Source organism: Oncorhynchus nerka, linkage group LG27 (genome assembly GCF_034236695.1).
Source record: "Oncorhynchus nerka isolate Pitt River linkage group LG27, Oner_Uvic_2.0, whole genome shotgun sequence".
NCBI classification, from domain to species: domain Eukaryota; kingdom Metazoa; phylum Chordata; class Actinopteri; order Salmoniformes; family Salmonidae; genus Oncorhynchus; species Oncorhynchus nerka.
This window is the reverse complement of record NC_088422.1, coordinates 5065041-5084863: the sequence shown is the minus strand read 5'-3', so window position 1 is coordinate 5084863 and position 19823 is coordinate 5065041. Positions and strand designations below refer to the sequence as shown.

Below are 19823 nucleotides of genomic sequence, written 5' to 3'. Positions count from 1 at the left end.
ACTGGTATAGAATCCTATTAGACTGGTATAGAATCCTGTTAGACTGGTATAGAATCCTATTAGACTGGTATAGAATCCTATTCCCTATAAGACTGGTTTAGCATCCTATTAGACTGGTATAGAATCCTATTCCTATAAGACTGGTATAGCATCCTATTAAGGACTGTTATAGAATCCTATTAGCATCCCTATTAGAATCCTATTAGACTGGTATAGAATCCTATTCCCTATAGGACTGGTACATAATCATATTCCCTATTAGAGTGGTATAGAATCCTATTAGATTGGTATAGAATCATATTAGACTGGTATTGAATCCTATTCCCTATAGGACTGGTATATAATCATATTTGACTGGTATAGAATCCTATTCCCTATAGGACTGGTATAGCATCCTATTAGACTGGTATAGCATCCTATTCCCTATAAGACTGGTATAGCATCCTATTAGACTGGTATAGCATCCTGTTAGACTGGTATAGAATCCTATTCCCTATAGGGCTGGTATAGAATCCTATTTGACTGGTATAGAAACCTACTCCCTATAAGACTGGTATAGCATCCTATTAGACTGGTATAGCATCCTTTTAGACTGGTATAGAATCATATTCCCTATAAGACTGGTTTAGCATCCTATTAGACTGGTATAGAATCCTATTCCCTATAAGACTGGTTTAGCATCCTATTAGACTGGTATAGAATCCTATTCCCTATAAGACTGGTGTAGCATCCTATTAGACTGGTATAGAATCCTATTCCCTATAAGACTGGTATAGCATCCTATTAGACTGGTATAGAATCCTATTCCCTATAAGACTGGTGTAGCATCCTATTAGACTGGTATAGAATCCTATTCCCTATAAGACTGGTATAGCATCCTATTAGACTGGTATAGAATCCTACTCCCTATAAGACTGGTATAGCATCCTATTAGACTGGTATAGCATCCTATTAGACTGGTATAGAATCCTATTCCCTATTGGACTGGTATAGAATCCTATTAGACTGGTATAGAATCCTATTCCCTATAAGACTGGTATAGCATCCTATTAGACTGGTATAGCATAAGACTGGTATAGAATCCTATTAGACTGGTATAGAATCCTATTCCCTATAAGACTGGTATAGCATCCTATTAGACTGGTATAGCATCCTATTAGACTGGTATATAATCCTATTAGACTGGTATAGCATCCTATTAGACTGGTATAGCATCCTATTAGACTGGTATAGAATCCTATTAGACTGGTATAGAATCCTATTAGACTGGTATAGCATCCTATTAGACTGGTATAGCATCCTATTAGACTGGTATAGAATCATATTAGACTGGTATAGAATCATCCTATAGGACTGGTATAGCATCCTATTAGACTGGTATAGAATCCTATTCCCTATAAGACTGGTATAGAATCCTATTCCCTATAAGACTGGTATAGAATCCTATTAGACTGGTATAGCATCCTATTAGACTGGTATAGCATCATTTTAGACTGGTATAGCATCCTATTCCCTTGGTCTTAAGTAGTGCACTATAAAACGTTTTTGGGTGCGATTTAGGACGAAGACACGGCGTCTGCCAGTATAGCCGTCTGTCCATCTGTCAGTTGACCATCTGTTCGCTAGTTACAGACAGGGGGCTGGTGGCACCCTCATGGAGGAGAACAGGCTCACGGTTATTACTGGAGCGGAACGGCTGGAATGGAATCAAATGGTTTCCAGGTGTTTGATGCCTGTCCATTAGCGTCGTTCTCCCCTCAACAGTTTCCTGTGTGACACGCTCAGTTGTGTGTGTGTGTGTGTGTGTGTGTGTGTGTGTGTGTGTGTGTGTGTGTGTGTGTGTGTGTGTGTGTGTCTGTACTAATGTGTAGTTGGACTGAATTCCAGCTGTTCAAGGTGATTGAAGTACCAACAAGTAGAGCTTTTAGTTTGAGCTTTACCCTGAATGCCACACATTCCTCTCGGCTCTCGTCTTGGTTCAGACCCTCTAATTAGAAAGAAAACAAAATGGCACCATATTTCCCTATATAGGACACACTACTTTTGACTAACAATCTATGGGCCCTGGTCTCTTCTCACAATCTGTTGTATATGTGCCCTGGTCAAAAGTAGTGCACTATATAGGGAATAGTGTTCAGTTTGGGATGTACACCCCCATTCGACCATAAACTGTTTTTTAGTCAAGTTTTCTATTCTAGTCATAGTTTAAGCATTCATCTTAGAGAAATGTAGATTGATTGTCAATTATCTCCATTACGTTGATTTAATGAAGAATTCACACATCTAGTAAGAGTCTCTTTAACTATATCTACATGTACATACTACTTCAATCAGCCTGACTAACCGGTGTCTGTATGTAGCCTCTCTACTGTATATAATCTCTCTACTGTATATAACCTCTCTACTGTATATAGCCTCTCTACTGTATATAACCTCTCTACTGTATATAGCCTCTCTACTGTATATAGCCTGTCTACTGTATATAACCTCTCTACTGTATATATAGCCTTGCTACTGTATATAACCTCTCTACTGTATATAATCTCTCTACTGTATATAACCTCTCTACTGTATATAGCCTCTCTACTGTATATAACCTCTCTACTGTATATAGCCTCTCTACTGTATATAGCCTGTCTACTGTATATAACCTCTCTACTGTATATATAGCCTTGCTACTTTTATAGCCTCTACTGTATATAACCTCTCTACTGTATATAACCTCTCTACTGTATATATAGCCTTGCTACTGTATATATAGCCTTGCTACTTTTATAGCCTCTCTACTGTATATAACCTCTCTACTGTATATAACCTCTCTACTGTATATAGCCTCTCTACTGTATATAGCCTTGCTACTTTTATAGCCTCTCTACTGTATATAACCTCTCTACTGTATATAACCTCTCTACTGTATATAGCCTCTCTACTGTATATAACCTCTCTACTGTATATAACCTCTCTACTGTATATAGCCTCTCTACTGTATATAACCTCTCTACTGTATATAGCCTCTCTACTGTATATAACCTCTCTACTGTATATAACCTCTCTACTGTATATAACCTCTCTACTGTATATAGCCTCTCTACTGTATATAACCTCTCTACTGTATATAGCCTCTCTACTGTATATAACCTCTCTACTGTATATAACCTCTCTACTGTATATATAGCCTTGCTACTTTTATAGCCTCTCTACTGTATATAACCTCTCTACTGTATATAGCCTTGCTACTTTAATAGCCTCTCTACTGTATATAACCTCTCTACTGTATATAGCCTCTCTACTGTATATAGTCTCTCTACTGTATATAACCTCTCTACTGTATATAACCTCTCTACTGTATATAGCCTCTCTACTGTATATAACCTCTCTACTGTATATATAGCCTTGCTACTTTTATAGCCTCTCTACTGTATATAACCTCTCTACTGTATATAGCCTTGCTACTTTAATAGCCTCTCTACTGTATATAACCTCTCTACTGTATATAGCCTCTCTACTGTATATAGTCTCTCTACTGTATATAACCTCTCTACTGTATATAACCTCTCTACTGTATATAGCCTTGCTACTTTAATAGCCTCTCTACTGTATATAGCCTCTCTACTGTATATAGCCTCTCTACTGTATATAACCTCTCTACTGTATATATAGCCTTGCTACTTTTATAGCCTCTCTACTGTATATAACCTCTACTGTATATAACCTCTCTACTGTATATAGCCTCTCTACTGTATATAGCCTCTCTACTGTATATAACCTCTCTACTGTATATAGCCTCTCTACTGTATATAACCTCTCTACTGTATATAGCCTCTCTACTGTATATAGCCTCTCTACTGTATATAACCTCTCTACTGTATATAACCTCTCTACTGTATATAGCCTCTCTACTGTATATAGCCTCTCTACTGTATATAACCTCTCTACTGTATATAACCTCTCTACTGTATATAGCCTCTCTACTGTATATAACCTCTCTACTGTATATAGCCTCTCTACTGTATATAACCTCGCTACTGTATATAACCTCTCTACTGTATATATAGCCTTGCTACTTTTATAGCCTCTCTACTGTATATAACCTCTCTACTGTATATAACCTCGCTACTGTATATATCCTCTCTACTGTATATAGCCTCTCTACTGTATATAACCTCTCTACTGTATATAACCTCTCTACTGTATATAGCCTTGCTACTTTTATAGCCTCTCTACTGTATATAGCCTCTCTACTGTATATAGCCTCCCTACTGTATATAGCCTCTCTACTGTATATAGCCTCTGTACTGTATATAACCTCTCTACTGTATATAGCCTCTCTACTGTATATAGCCTCTCTACTGTATATAGCCTCTACTGTATATAGCCCCTCTACTGTATATAGCCTCTCTACTGTATATAGCCTCGCTACTGTATATAACCTCTCTACTGTATATAGCCTCTCTACTGTATATAGCCTCGCTACTGTATATAACCTCTCTACTGTATATAGCCTCTCTACTTTAATAGCCTCTCTACTGTATATAGCCTCTCTACTGTATATAACCTCTCTACTGTATATAACCTCTCTACTGTATATAGCCTCTACTGTATATAGCCTCTCTACTGTATATAACCTCTCTACTGTATATAACCTCTCTACTGTATATAGCCTCTCTACTGTATATAACCTCTCTACTGTATATAGCCTCTCTACTGTATATAGCCTCTCTACTGTATATAGCCTGTCTACTGTATATAGCCTGTCTACTGTATATAACCTCTCTACTGTATATAACCTCTCTACTGTATATAGCCTCTCTACTGTATATAGCCTCTCTACTGTATATAGCCTCTCTACTGTATATAACCTCTCTACTGTATATAGCCTCAACTGTATATAGCCTCTCAACTGTATATAACCTCTCTACTGTATATAACCTCTCTACTGTATATAACCTCTCTACTGTATATAACCTCTCTACTGTATATAACCTCTCTACTGTATATAGCCTCTCTTTTATTTCTTTTCTTACCTATTATTCACCTTTTTTGCATTATTGGTTAGAGGCTGTAAGTAAACATTTCACTGTGAGGTCTACTACACCTGTTGTATTCAGCATTTCACTGTAAGGTCTACTACACCTGTTGTATTCAGCATTTCACTGTAAGGTCTACTACACCTGTTGTATTCAGCATTTCACTGTAAGGTCTACTACACCTGTTGTATTCAGCATTTCACTGTGAGGTCTACTACACCTGTTGTATTCAGCATTTCACTGTGAGGTCTACTACACCTGTTGTATTCAGCATTTCACTGTAAGGTCTACTACACCTGTTGTATTCAGCATTTCACTGTAAGGTCTACTACACCTGTTGTATTCAGCATTTCACTGTAAGGTCTACTACACCTGTTGTATTCAGCATTTCACTGTAAGGTCTACTACACCTGTTGTATTCAGCATTTCACTGTAAGGTCTACTACACCTGTTGTATTCAGCACACGTGACAAATAAACGTTGATTTGATTTGAAGATACATCTAGTTTTGTTATATATATATATATTCTATGATAAGCTTCTGATTGATAAAAGCTATATATATATGTGTTGTATGGTTCTAGGAATGTTGTAGCTCGGGACATTAGTGTTGATATGTCCATATTTAAACGTAGTGTTTAATATTGATGTTGAAACCGTTAATCTGTTCGACACTGAGACTGGGCTCACAACAGACCAATGTCTTTTAAGTATTGGGGATAGATAGCCGGTTTTTCAAAGCAGGCTTCACTTAGTAACTTGCTTCCTATAACAGTTGGGTCTTGGCCTGGTTACAGTCAAGCCCTTTGTGACGTGTTGTGTTGTGAAGAGGGCAGTTAAACAACGTGGGAGGAAGATGGATATTGGAATTGACCAATTAAAAATATGTTGAAAACAAAAAAGGCATTTAAATGTGATTGATTTGGTTGTCCACAAGATGGCTCTCTGCAACCACTTTGCTTACGCTATGGTTCTACTGTCCCCTCTACACAAGTTCCGGACTCACTGTTTGGAATGAAATAGTGGTTCTATGGTTCTACTGTCCCCTCTACACAAGTTCCGGACTCACTGTTTGGAATGAAATAGTGGTTCTATGGTTCTACTGTCCCCTCTACACAAGTTCCGGACTCACTGTTTGGAATTTAATAGTGTTATTACTTTAAATGAGTTACACAACAACTAAGTACATGACTCTGTTTTGAGAACAATGGACACAAGTGGACACATAATTCTAATTTGCTTGAGAAAAAAATAAGTAACTAATTGTAGGTTAACTGTTTTTAACACCAAGGACAGATAGGACACACGGACATGAATTTCCCTTAGACATGAATCGTTGCGAACGCATTCATGTTCTATTGTTGACACGCATTAGTGAGATTCAAACCTGTAGTCTTCTCTGTCTATGGGATCAGTCCATGGGATCAGTCCATGGGATCAGTCCATGGGATCAGTCCATGGGATCAGTCCATGGTATCAGTCCATGGTATCAGTCTATGGGATCAGTCCATGGGATCAGTCCATGGGATCAGTCCATGGGATCAGTCCATGGTATCAGTCCATGGGATCAGTCCATGGTATCAGTCTATGGGATCAGTCTATGGGATCAGTCCATGGGATCAGTCCATGGGATCAGTCCATGGGATCAGTCCATGGTATCAGTCCATGGGATCAGTCCATGGTATCAGTCTATGGGATCAGTCTATGGGATCAGTCCATGGGATCAGTCCATGGGATCAGTCCATGGTATCAGTCTATGGGATCAGTCTATGGGATCAGTCCATGGGATCAGTCCATGGGATCAGTCCATGGTATCAGTCCATGGGATCAGTCCATGGTATCAGTCTATGGGATCAGTCTATGGGATCAGTCCATGGGATCAGTCCATGGGATCAGTCCATGGGATCAGTCCATGGTATCAGTCTATGGGATCAGTCTATGGGATCAGTCCATGGTATCAGTCTATGGGATCAGTCTATGGGATCAGTCTATGGGAGTCTATGGGATCAGTCTATGGGATCAGTCCACTGCATCACCAGGATGGAGCTAAAATACCATGTTTTAGGCTACTCAAACAGACCCCATTTCAGAGAAAACAAGAACTCTTTAAGATCAGGTGTGGCCAATTAGTGGGCGCGGCTAACACACCTGAACACACTTAACAAGATAGTGGGCGCGGCTAACACACCTGAACACACTTAACAAGATAGTGGGCGCGGCTAACACACCTGAACACACTTAACAAGATAGTGGGCGCGGCTAACACACCTGAACACACTTAACAAGATAGTGGGCGCGGCTAACACACCTGAACACACTTAACAAGATAGAGGATAAGAGAGATGTATATGTTTTTAAAATAAAGCAATTGTACACGAGGGCATGCCAAACAACAGCGCTGCGGTCATGGGTTCGAGGCCGAGCCGAGTTTCTAGCCAAATGTCAGGCTAAAAGCAAGAGGAGATAATGTCTTGATGCTTTTTTTTTTTTACAGTGGAGATCAAGTTTATGAATTGGCTGGCTGGCTGGCTGGCTGGCTGGCTGGCTGGCTGGCTGTGGCTGGCTGGGCTGGCTGGCTGGCTGGCTGGCTGGCTGGCTGGCTGGCTGGGCTGGCTGGCTGGGCTGGCTGGCTGGCTGGCTGGCTGGGCTGGCTGGCTGGCTGGCTGGCTGGCTGGCTGGCTGGGCTGGCTGGCTGGCTGGCTGGCTGGCTGGCTGGGCTGGCTGGCTGGCTGGCTGGCTGGGCTGGCTGGCTGGCTGGCTGGCTGGGCTGGCTGGGCTGGCTGGCTGGCTGGCTGGCTGGCTGGCTGGCTGGCTGGCTGGCTGGCTGGCTGGCTGGCTGGCTGGGCTGGCTGGCTGGGCTGGCTGGGCTGGCTGGCTGGGCTGGCTGGCTGGCTGGGCTGGCTGGCTGGGCTGGCTGGGCTGGCTGGCTGGGCTGGCTGGCTGGCTGGGCTGGCTGGCTGGGCTGGCTGGCTGGCTGGGCTGGCTGGCTGGGCTGGCTGGCTGGGCTGGCTGGGCTGGCTGGCTGGCTGGGCTGGCTGGGCTGGCTGGCTGGCTGGGCTGGCTGGCTGGCTGGCTGGCTGGCTGGCTGGCTGGCTGGCTGGCTGGGCTGATGGGACACTGGATGAGTATGGATTTATCAGATGGAACCGAAAAGAAGATGCCCATTTTTGCGTCGTAGGCTTTGGTCTGAAAGAAGCTTGTTTTGACCAACCTGTTGTAGAATAACATTCTTAGTATGTTACTAAAGTTTTCTTGTATACTACAACATTATATACTAAGCACTAAACGAGATCGAGGGATACTACAGAGTGTAAACTGGGAGTATTTTATATATATATTTTTTTAATGTGGGTCGGTTGATTCTGATATTTTCCAAGTTCCAAGCTTATTTTTTTCTACGAGTCTCCAAGTCAGAAATGTCAGAGTTCCCGAGTCGTCTTTTTAAAAGCGTTGTTAGTCCTGACATGAAAAGGCAAAACTACAAGTCAGAGGCCACAACTCCAGTGTTAACCTGTTAGTGCTGTTTTTCAAATACCACTTTAGGTGCACTAAGCAGGCTTCACTTAGTAACTTGCTTCCTATAACAGTTGGGTCTTGGCCTGGTTACAGTCAAGCCCTTTGTGACGTGTTGTGTGGTTTCAAATACCACTTTAGGTGCACTAAGCAGGCTTCACTTAGTAACTTGCTTCCAATAACAGTTGGGTCTTGGCCTGGTTACAGTCAAGCCCTTTGTGACATATGGTGAAGAGGGCGGTTAAACAACGTGGGAGGAAGATGGATATTGGAATTGACCAATTAAAAATATGTTGAAAACAAAAAATGCCTTTAAATCTGTTTGATTTGGTTGTCTCCTAAGGCGTGGATGGGGGGGGGGGGGATCAGTGACAGATACAAGGATTTGATTGGTTGCCTCAAGTTTGTGAGTGATTTGATTGGTTGTCTCCCCGGGTGGGGGGGGGGGGGGCTCAGTGACAGATACAAGGATTTGATTGGTTGCCTCAAGTTTGTGAGTGATTTGATTGGTTGTCTCACCAGGTGTGGGTGGGGTCGGTCACAGAGATCCGCTCTGACGACCTGGATGCCCAGGATGAGGACACGCCCCCTGAGGAGCTGCAGGTGATAGTGACTCCGCCCTCTAATGGCCACCTGGCGCTGAAGAGCGCCCTCGCCAGGCCGCTCCTGAACTTCACCCTGCAACACATCCATCTGGGACAGCTGCTGTTCGTCCACAGTGGTAAGACCTGATCCTAAACCTGTACAAACTTAGTCTTCTAGTGGAGTTGGATGGAGTAGTAGATACCAGAGGGGTGTACTGTAGTAGTAGATACCAGAGGGGTGTACTGTAGTAGTAGATACCAGGGGGGTGTACTGTAGTAGTAGATACCAGAGGGGTGTACTGTAGTAGTAGATACCAGAGGGGTGTACTGTAGTAGTAGATACCAGAGGGGTGTACTGTAGTAGTAGATACCAGGGGGGTGTACTGTAGTAGTAGATACCAGAGGGGTGTACTGTAGTAGTAGATACCAGAGGGGTGTAGTAGTAGATACCAGAGGGGTGTACTGTAGTAGTAGATACCAGAGAGGTGTACTGTAGTAGTAGATACCAGGGGGGTGTACTGTAGTAGTAGATACCAGGGGGGTGTGCTGTAGTAGTAGATACCAGAGGGGTGTACTGTAGTAGTAGATACCAGGGGGGTGTACTGTAGTAGTAGATACCAGGGGGTGTGCTGTAGTAGTAGATACCAGAGGGTGTACTGTAGTAGTAGATACCAGAGGGGTGTAGTAGTAGATACCAGAGGGGTGTACTGTAGTAGTAGATACCAGAGGGGTGTACTGTAGTAGTAGATACCAGAGGGGTGTACTGTAGTAGTAGATACCAGAGGGGTGTACTGTAGTAGTAGATACCAGAGGGGTGTACTGTAGTAGTAGATACCAGAGGGGTGTGCTGTAGTAGTAGATACCAGAGGGGTGTAGTAGTAGATACCAGAGGGGTGTACTGTAGTAGTAGATACCAGAGGGGTGTAGTAGTAGATACCAGAGGGGTGTACTGTAGTAGTAGATACCAGAGGGGTGTAGTAGTAGATACCAGAGGGGTGTAGTAGTAGTAGATACCAGAGGGGTGTACTGTAGTAGTAGATACCAGAGGGGTGTAGTCGTAGTAGATACCAGAGGGGTGTACTGTAGTAGTAGATACCAGAGGGGTGTACTGTAGTAGTAGATACCAGGGGGGTGTACTGTAGTAGTAGATACCAGAGGGGTGTACTGTAGTAGTAGAAACCAGAGGGGTGTAGTAGTAGATACCAGAGGGGTGTACTGTAGTAGTAGATACCAGAGGGGTGTAGTAGTAGATACCAGAGGGGTGTACTGTAGTAGTAGATACCAGAGGGGTGTAGTAGTAGATACCAGAGGGGTGTACTGTAGTAGTAGATACCAGAGGGGTGTACTGTAGTAGTAGATACCAGAGGGGTGTAGTCGTAGTAGATACCAGAGGGGTGTACTGTAGTAGTAGATACCAGAGGGGTGTACTGTAGTAGTAGATACCAGGGGGGTGTACTGTAGTAGTAGATACCAGAGGGGTGTACTGTAGTAGTAGATACCAGAGGGGTGTAGTAGTAGATACCAGAGGGGTGTACTGTAGTAGTAGATACCAGAGGGGTGTACTGTAGTAGTAGATACCAGAGGGGTGTACTGTAGTAGTAGATACCAGAGGGGTGTAGTAGTAGATACCAGAGGGGTGTAGTAGTAGTAGATACCAGAGGGGTGTACTGTAGTAGTAGATACCAGGGGGGTGTAGTAGTAGATACCAGAGGGGTGTAGTAGTAGATACCAGAGGGGTGTACTATAGTAGTAGATACCAGAGGGGTGTACTGTAGTAGTAGATACCAGAGGGGTGTAGTAGTAGATACCAGAGGGGTGCAGTAGTAGATACCAGAGGGGTGTACTGTAGTAGTAGATACCAGAGGGGTGTAGTAGTAGATACCAGAGGGGTGCAGTAGTAGATACCAGAGGGGTGTACTGTAGTAGTAGATACCAGAGGGGTGTAGTAGTAGATACCAGAGGGGTGTAGTAGTAGATACCAGAGGGGTGCAGTAGTAGATACCAGAGGGGTGTACTGTAGTAGTAGATACCAGAGGGGTGTAGTAGTAGATACCAGAGGGGTGTACTGTAGTAGTAGATACCAGAGGGGTGTACTGTAGTAGTAGATACCAGAGGGGTGTACTGTAGTAGTAGATACCAGACGGGTGTAGTAGTAGATACCAGAGGGGTGTACTGTAGTAGTAGATACCAGAGGGGTGTACTATAGTAGTAGATACCAGAGGGGTGTACTATAGTAGTAGATACCAGAGGGGTGTACTATAGTAGTAGATACGAGGGGGGTGTACTGTAGTAGTAGATACCAGAGGGGTGTACTGTAGTAGTAGATACCAGAGGGGTGTAGTAGTAGATACCAGAGGGGTGTACTGTAGTAGTAGATACCAGAGGGGTGTACTGTAGTAGTAGATACCAGAGGGGTGTACTGTAGTAGTAGATACCAGAGGGGTGTAGTAGTAGATACCAGAGGGGTGTAGTAGTAGTAGATACCAGAGGGGTGTACTGTAGTAGTAGATACCAGGGGGGTGTAGTAGTAGATACCAGAGGGGTGTAGTAGTAGATACCAGAGGGGTGTACTATAGTAGTAGATACCAGAGGGGTGTACTGTAGTAGTAGATACCAGAGGGGTGTAGTAGTAGATACCAGAGGGGTGCAGTAGTAGATACCAGAGGGGTGTACTGTAGTAGTAGATACCAGAGGGGTGTAGTAGTAGATACCAGAGGGGTGCAGTAGTAGATACCAGAGGGGTGTACTGTAGTAGTAGATACCAGAGGGGTGTAGTAGTAGATACCAGAGGGGTGTAGTAGTAGATACCAGAGGGGTGCAGTAGTAGATACCAGAGGGGTGTACTGTAGTAGTAGATACCAGAGGGGTGTAGTAGTAGATACCAGAGGGGTGTACTGTAGTAGTAGATACCAGAGGGGTGTACTGTAGTAGTAGATACCAGAGGGGTGTACTGTAGTAGTAGATACCAGGGGGGTGTACTGTAGTAGTAGATACCAGAGGGGTGTACTGTAGTAGTAGATACCAGAGGGGTGTAGTAGTAGATACCAGAGGGGTGTACTGTAGTAGTAGATACCAGAGAGGTGTACTGTAGTAGTAGATACCAGGGGGGTGTACTGTAGTAGTAGATACCAGGGGGGTGTGCTGTAGTAGTAGATACCAGAGGGGTGTACTGTAGTAGTAGATACCAGGGGGGTGTACTGTAGTAGTAGATACCAGGGGGGTGTGCTGTAGTAGTAGATACCAGAGGGGTGTACTGTAGTAGTAGATACCAGAGGGGTGTAGTAGTAGATACCAGAGGGGTGTACTGTAGTAGTAGATACCAGAGGGGTGTACTGTAGTAGTAGATACCAGAGGGGTGTACTGTAGTAGTAGATACCAGAGGGGTGTACTGTAGTAGTAGATACCAGAGGGGTGTACTGTAGTAGTAGATACCAGAGGGGTGTGCTGTAGTAGTAGATACCAGAGGGGTGTAGTAGTAGATACCAGAGGGGTGTACTGTAGTAGTAGATACCAGAGGGGTGTAGTAGTAGATACCAGAGGGGTGTACTGTAGTAGTAGATACCAGAGGGGTGTAGTAGTAGATACCAGAGGGGTGTACTGTAGTAGTAGATACCAGAGGGGTGTACTGTAGTAGTAGATACCAGGGGGGGTGTAGTAAGTAGTAGATACCAGAGGGGTGTACTGTAGTAGTAGATACCAGAGGGGTGTACTGTAGTAGTAGATACCAGGGGGGTGTACTGTAGTAGTAGATACCAGAGGGGTGTACTGTAGTAGTAGATACCAGAGGGGTGTAGTAGTAGATACCAGAGGGGTGTACTGTAGTAGTAGATACCAGAGGGGTGTACTGTAGTAGTAGATACCAGAGGGGTGTACTGTAGTAGTAGATACCAGAGGGTGTAGTAGTAGATATCAGAGGGGTGTAGTAGTAGTAGATACCAGAGGGGTGTACTGTAGTAGTAGATACCAGGGGGGTGTAGTAGTAGATACCAGAGGGGTGTAGTAGTAGATACCAGAGGGGTGTACTATAGTAGTAGATACCAGAGGGGTGTACTGTAGTAGTAGATACCAGGGGGGTGTACTGTAGTAGTAGATACCAGAGGGGTGTACTGTAGTAGTAGAAACCAGAGGGGTGTAGTAGTAGATACCAGAGGGGTGTACTGTAGTAGTAGATACCAGAGGGGTGTAGTAGTAGATACCAGAGGGGTGTACTGTAGTAGTAGATACCAGAGGGGTGTAGTAGTAGATACCAGAGGGGTGTACTGTAGTAGTAGATACCAGAGGGGTGTACTGTAGTAGTAGATACCAGAGGGGTGTAGTCGTAGTAGATACCAGAGGGGTGTACTGTAGTAGTAGATACCAGAGGGGTGTACTGTAGTAGTAGATACCAGGGGTGTACTGTAGTAGTAGATACCAGAGGGGTGTACTGTAGTAGTAGATACCAGAGGGGTGTAGTAGTAGATACCAGAGGGGTGTACTGTAGTAGTAGATACCAGAGGGGTGTACTGTAGTAGTAGATACCAGAGGGGTGTACTGTAGTAGTAGATACCAGAGGGTGTAGTAGTAGATACCAGAGGGGTGTAGTAGTAGTAGATACCAGAGGGGTGTACTGTAGTAGTAGATACCAGGGGGGTGTAGTAGTAGATACCAGAGGGGTGTAGTAGTAGATACCAGAGGGGTGTACTATAGTAGTAGATACCAGAGGGGTGTACTGTAGTAGTAGATACCAGAGGGGTGTAGTAGTAGATACCAGAGGGGTGCAGTAGTAGATACCAGAGGGGTGTACTGTAGTAGTAGATACCAGAGGGGTGTAGTAGTAGATACCAGAGGGGTGCAGTAGTAGATACCAGAGGGGTGTACTGTAGTAGTAGATACCAGAGGGGTGTAGTAGTAGATACCAGAGGGGTGTAGTAGTAGATACCAGAGGGGTGCAGTAGTAGATACCAGAGGGGTGTACTGTAGTAGTAGATACCAGAGGGGTGTAGTAGTAGATACCAGAGGGGTGTACTGTAGTAGTAGATACCAGAGGGGTGTACTGTAGTAGTAGATACCAGAGGGGTGTACTGTAGTAGTAGATACCAGACGGGTGTAGTAGTAGATACCAGAGGGGTGTACTGTAGTAGTAGATACCAGAGGGGTGTACTATAGTAGTAGATACCAGAGGGGTGTACTATAGTAGTAGATACGAGGGGGGTGTACTGTAGTAGTAGATACCAGAGGGGTGTACTATAGTAGTAGATACCAGGGGGGTGTACTGTAGTAGTAGATACCAGAGGGGTGTACTGTAGTAGTAGATACCAGGGGGGTGTACTGTAGTAGTAGATACCAGAGGGGTGTACTGTAGTAGTAGAAACCAGAGGGGTGTAGTAGTAGATACCAGAGGGGTGTACTGTAGTAGTAGATACCAGAGGGGTGTACTGTAGTAGTAGATACCAGAGGGTGTAGTAGTAGATACCAGAGGGGTGTAGTAGTAGTAGATACCAGAGGGGTGTACTGTAGTAGTAGATACCAGGGGGGTGTAGTAGTAGATACCAGAGGGGTGTAGTAGTAGATACCAGAGGGGTGTACTATAGTAGTAGATACCAGGGGGGTGTACTGTAGTAGTAGATACCAGGGGGGTGTGCTGTAGTAGTAGATACCAGAGGGGTGTACTGTAGTAGTAGATACCAGAGGGGTGTAGTAGTAGATACCAGAGGGGTGTACTGTAGTAGTAGATACCAGAGGGGTGTACTGTAGTAGTAGATACCAGAGGGGTGTACTGTAGTAGTAGTTACCAGAGGGGTGTACTGTAGTAGTAGATACCAGAGGGGTGTACTGTAGTAGTAGATACCAGAGGGGTGTGCTGTAGTAGTAGATACCAGAGGGGTGTAGTAGTAGATACCAGAGGGGTGTACTGTAGTAGTAGATACCAGAGGGGTGTAGTAGTAGATACCAGAGGGGTGTACTGTAGTAGTAGATACCAGAGGGGTGTAGTAGTAGATACCAGAGGGGTGTAGTAGTAGTAGATACCAGAGGGGTGTACTGTAGTAGTAGATACCAGAGGGGTGTAGTCGTAGTAGATACCAGAGGGGTGTACTGTAGTAGTAGATACCAGAGGGGTGTACTGTAGTAGTAGATACCAGGGGGGTGTACTGTAGTAGTAGATACCAGAGGGGTGTACTGTAGTAGTAGAAACCAGAGGGGTGTAGTAGTAGATACCAGAGGGGTGTACTGTAGTAGTAGATACCAGAGGGGTGTAGTAGTAGATACCAGAGGGGTGTACTGTAGTAGTAGATACCAGAGGGGTGTAGTAGTAGATACCAGAGGGGTGTACTGTAGTAGTAGATACCAGAGGGGTGTACTGTAGTAGTAGATACCAGAGGGGTGTAGTCGTAGTAGATACCAGAGGGGTGTACTGTAGTAGTAGATACCAGAGGGGTGTACTGTAGTAGTAGATACCAGGGGGGTGTACTGTAGTAGTAGATACCAGAGGGGTGTACTGTAGTAGTAGATACCAGAGGGGTGTAGTAGTAGATACCAGAGGGGTGTACTGTAGTAGTAGATACCAGAGGGGTGTACTGTAGTAGTAGATACCAGAGGGGTGTACTGTAGTAGTAGATACCAGAGGGTGTAGTAGTAGATACCAGAGGGGTGTAGTAGTAGTAGATACCAGAGGGGTGTACTGTAGTAGTAGATACCAGGGGGGTGTAGTAGTAGATACCAGAGGGGTGTAGTAGTAGATACCAGAGGGGTGTACTATAGTAGTAGATACCAGAGGGGTGTACTGTAGTAGTAGATACCAGAGGGGTGTAGTAGTAGATACCAGAGGGGTGCAGTAGTAGATACCAGAGGGGTGTACTGTAGTAGTAGATACCAGAGGGGTGTAGTAGTAGATACCAGAGGGGTGCAGTAGTAGATACCAGAGGGGTGTACTGTAGTAGTAGATACCAGAGGGGTGTAGTAGTAGATACCAGAGGGGTGTAGTAGTAGATACCAGAGGGGTGTAGTAGTAGTAGATACCAGAGGGGTGTACTGTAGTAGTAGATACCAGAGGGGTGTAGTCGTAGTAGATACCAGAGGGGTGTACTGTAGTAGTAGATACCAGAGGGGTGTACTGTAGTAGTAGATACCAGGGGGGTGTACTGTAGTAGTAGATACCAGAGGGGTGTACTGTAGTAGTAGAAACCAGAGGGGTGTAGTAGTAGATACCAGAGGGGTGTACTGTAGTAGTAGATACCAGAGGGGTGTAGTAGTAGATACCAGAGGGGTGTACTGTAGTAGTAGATACCAGAGGGGTGTAGTAGTAGATACCAGAGGGGTGTACTGTAGTAGTAGATACCAGAGGGGTGTACTGTAGTAGTAGATACCAGAGGGGTGTAGTCGTAGTAGATACCAGAGGGTGTACTGTAGTAGTAGATACCAGAGGGTGTACTGTAGTAGTAGATACCAGGGGGGTGTACTGTAGTAGTAGATACCAGAGGGGTGTACTGTAGTAGTAGATACCAGAGGGGTGTAGTAGTAGATACCAGAGGGGTGTACTGTAGTAGTAGATACCAGAGGGGTGTACTGTAGTAGTAGATACCAGAGGGGTGTACTGTAGTAGTAGATACCAGAGGGGTGTAGTAGTAGATACCAGAGGGGTGTAGTAGTAGTAGATACCAGAGGGGTGTACTGTAGTAGTAGATACCAGGGGGGTGTAGTAGTAGATACCAGAGGGGTGTAGTAGTAGATACCAGAGGGGTGTACTATAGTAGTAGATACCAGAGGGTGTACTGTAGTAGTAGATACCAGAGGGGTGTAGTAGTAGATACCAGAGGGGTGCAGTAGTAGATACCAGAGGGTGTACTGTAGTAGTAGATACCAGAGGGGTGTAGTAGTAGATACCAGAGGGGTGCAGTAGTAGATACCAGAGGGGTGTACTGTAGTAGTAGATACCAGAGGGGTGTAGTAGTAGATACCAGAGGGGTGTAGTAGTAGATACCAGAGGGGTGCAGTAGTAGATACCAGAGGGGTGTACTGTAGTAGTAGATACCAGAGGGGTGTAGTAGTAGATACCAGAGGGGTGTAGTAGTAGATACCAGAGGGTGCAGTAGTAGATACCAGAGGGGTGTACTGTAGTAGTAGATACCAGAGGGGTGTAGTAGTAGATACCAGAGGGGTGTACTGTAGTAGTAGATACCAGAGGGTGTACTGTAGTAGTAGATACCAGAGGGGTGTACTGTAGTAGTAGATACCAGACGGGTGTAGTAGTAGATACCAGAGGGGTGTACTGTAGTAGTAGATACCAGAGGGGTGTACTATAGTAGTAGATACCAGAGGGGTGTACTATAGTAGTAGATACCAGAGGGGTGTACTATAGTAGTAGATACGAGGGGGGTGTACTGTAGTAGTAGATACCAGAGGGGTGTACTATAGTAGTAGATACCAGGGGGGTGTACTGTAGTAGTAGATACCAGAGGGGTGTACTGTAGTAGTAGATACCAGAGGGGTGTAGTAGTAGATACCAGAGGGGTGTACTGTAGTAGTAGATACCAGAGGGGTGTACTGTAGTAGTAGATACCAGAGGGGTGTACTGTAGTAGTAGATACCAGAGGGGTGTAGTAGTAGATACCAGAGGGGTGTAGTAGTAGTAGATACCAGAGGGTGTACTGTAGTAGTAGATACCAGGGGGGTGTAGTAGTAGATACCAGAGGGGTGTAGTAGTAGATACCAGAGGGGTGTACTATAGTAGTAGATACCAGAGGGGTGTACTGTAGTAGTAGATACCAGAGGGGTGTACTGTAGTAGTAGATACCAGAGGGGTGTAGTAGTAGATACCAGAGGGGTGTAGTAGTAGTAGATACCAGAGGGGTGTACTGTAGTAGTAGATACCAGGGGGGTGTAGTAGTAGATACCAGAGGGGTGTAGTAGTAGATACCAGAGGGGTGTACTATAGTAGTAGATACCAGAGGGGTGTACTGTAGTAGTAGATACCAGAGGGGTGTAGTTGTAGATACCAGAGGGGTGCAGTAGTAGATACCAGAGGGGTGTACTGTAGTAGTAGATACCAGAGGGGTGTAGTAGTAGATACCAGAGGGGTGCAGTAGTAGATACCAGAGGGGTGTACTGTAGTAGTAGATACCAGAGGGGTGTAGTAGTAGATACCAGAGGGGTGTAGTAGTAGATACCAGAGGGGTGCAGTAGTAGATACCAGAGGGGTGTACTGTAGTAGTAGATACCAGAGGGGTGTAGTAGTAGATACCAGAGGGGTGTACTGTAGTAGTAGATACCAGAGGGGTGTACTGTAGTAGTAGATACCAGAGGGGTGTACTGTATTAGTAGATACCAGACGGGTGTAGTAGTAGATACCAGAGGGGTGTACTGTAGTAGTAGATACCAGAGGGGTGTACTATAGTAGTAGATACCAGAGGGGTGTACTATAGTAGTAGATACCAGAGGGGTGTACTATAGTAGTAGATACGAGGGGGGTGTACTGTAGTAGTAGATACCAGAGGGGTGTACTATAGTAGTAGATACCAGGGGGGTGTACTGTAGTAGTAGATACCAGAGGGGTGTAGTAGTAGATACCAGAGGGGTGTAGTAGTAGATACCAGAGGGGTGTACTATAGTAGTAGATACCAGAGGGGTGTAGTAGTAGATACCAGAGGTGTGTAGTAGTAGATACCAGAGGGGTGTACTGTAGTAGTAGATACCAGAGGGGTGTACTGTAGTAGTAGATACCAGAGGGGTGTACTGTAGTAGTAGATACCAGAGGGGTGTACTGTAGTAGTAGATACCAGAGGGGTGTACTGTAGTAGTAGATACCAGAGGGGTGTACTATAGTAGTACATGTAGAACCCTCTGTGGAAAGGGTTCTCAAAAGGATTCTCCTATGGGGACAGGCGAAGAACCCTTTTATATTCAAGATATACTTTTTTCCCCCCTAGGAGTCTAGGATCATGCTCACCCCCCCCCCTCTGTCCATATAGCCTTACTCATTATGATGTAAAGCGCAAGACTGATCCTGGACCATTACTACTACTCTGAGACGCTTGATAACTACTGGCCCTTGAAGCTTATTGTCTTGGGGCCGAATGGAATCAGAGCTGTCTGTTTCATTTGTGTGGTTCCCACTAACAGGTGCCATGGTAACCAGAAGTGATTATGTTGGTTCCCACTAACAGGTGCCATGGTAACCAGAAGTGATTATGTTGTTTCCCACTAACAGGTGCCATGGTAACCAGAAGTGATTATGTTGTTTCCCACTAACAGGTGCCATGGTAACCAGAAGTGATTATGTTGTTTCCCACTAACAGGTGCCATGGTAACCAGAAGTGATTATGTTGTTTCCCACTAACAGGTGCCATGGTAACCAGAAGTGATTATGTTGTTTCCCACTAACAGGTGCCATGGTAACCAGAAGTGATTATGTTGTTTCCCACTAACAGGTGCCATGGTAACCAGAAGTGATTATGTTGGTTCCCACTAACAGGTGCCATGGTAACCAGAAGTGATTATGTTGTTTCCCACTAACAGGTGCCATGGTAACCAGAAGTGATTATGTTGTTTCCCACTAACAGGTGCCATGGTAACCAGAAGTGATTATGTTGTTTCCCACTAACAGGTGCCATGTCTGGAGGGTTCAACTTCCAGGTGAACGACGGAGTGAACTTTGCCCCCCGACAGATCTTCAGCATCACAGCCAGCGCCCTGGTCCTCAGCCTGGAGATTAACAGACCTCTCA

General features: G+C 44.7%; 1 protein-coding gene across 1 annotated transcript in view; it reads left to right on the top strand.

The window, feature by feature from the left end:
- The window catches only part of LOC115127035 (chondroitin sulfate proteoglycan 4-like), a 118022-nt gene that overhangs the window by 66687 nt on the left and 31512 nt on the right, over window positions 1-19823 (top strand). The window contains exons 10-11 of the mRNA XM_065011336.1: window positions 9063-9261; window positions 19704-19823. The exon at window positions 19704-19823 is cut by the window's right edge and continues 12 nt beyond it. Of these exons, the coding sequence (XP_064867408.1) occupies window positions 9063-9261; window positions 19704-19823 (319 nt within the window). The remainder of the gene's footprint in view (window positions 1-9062; window positions 9262-19703) is intronic.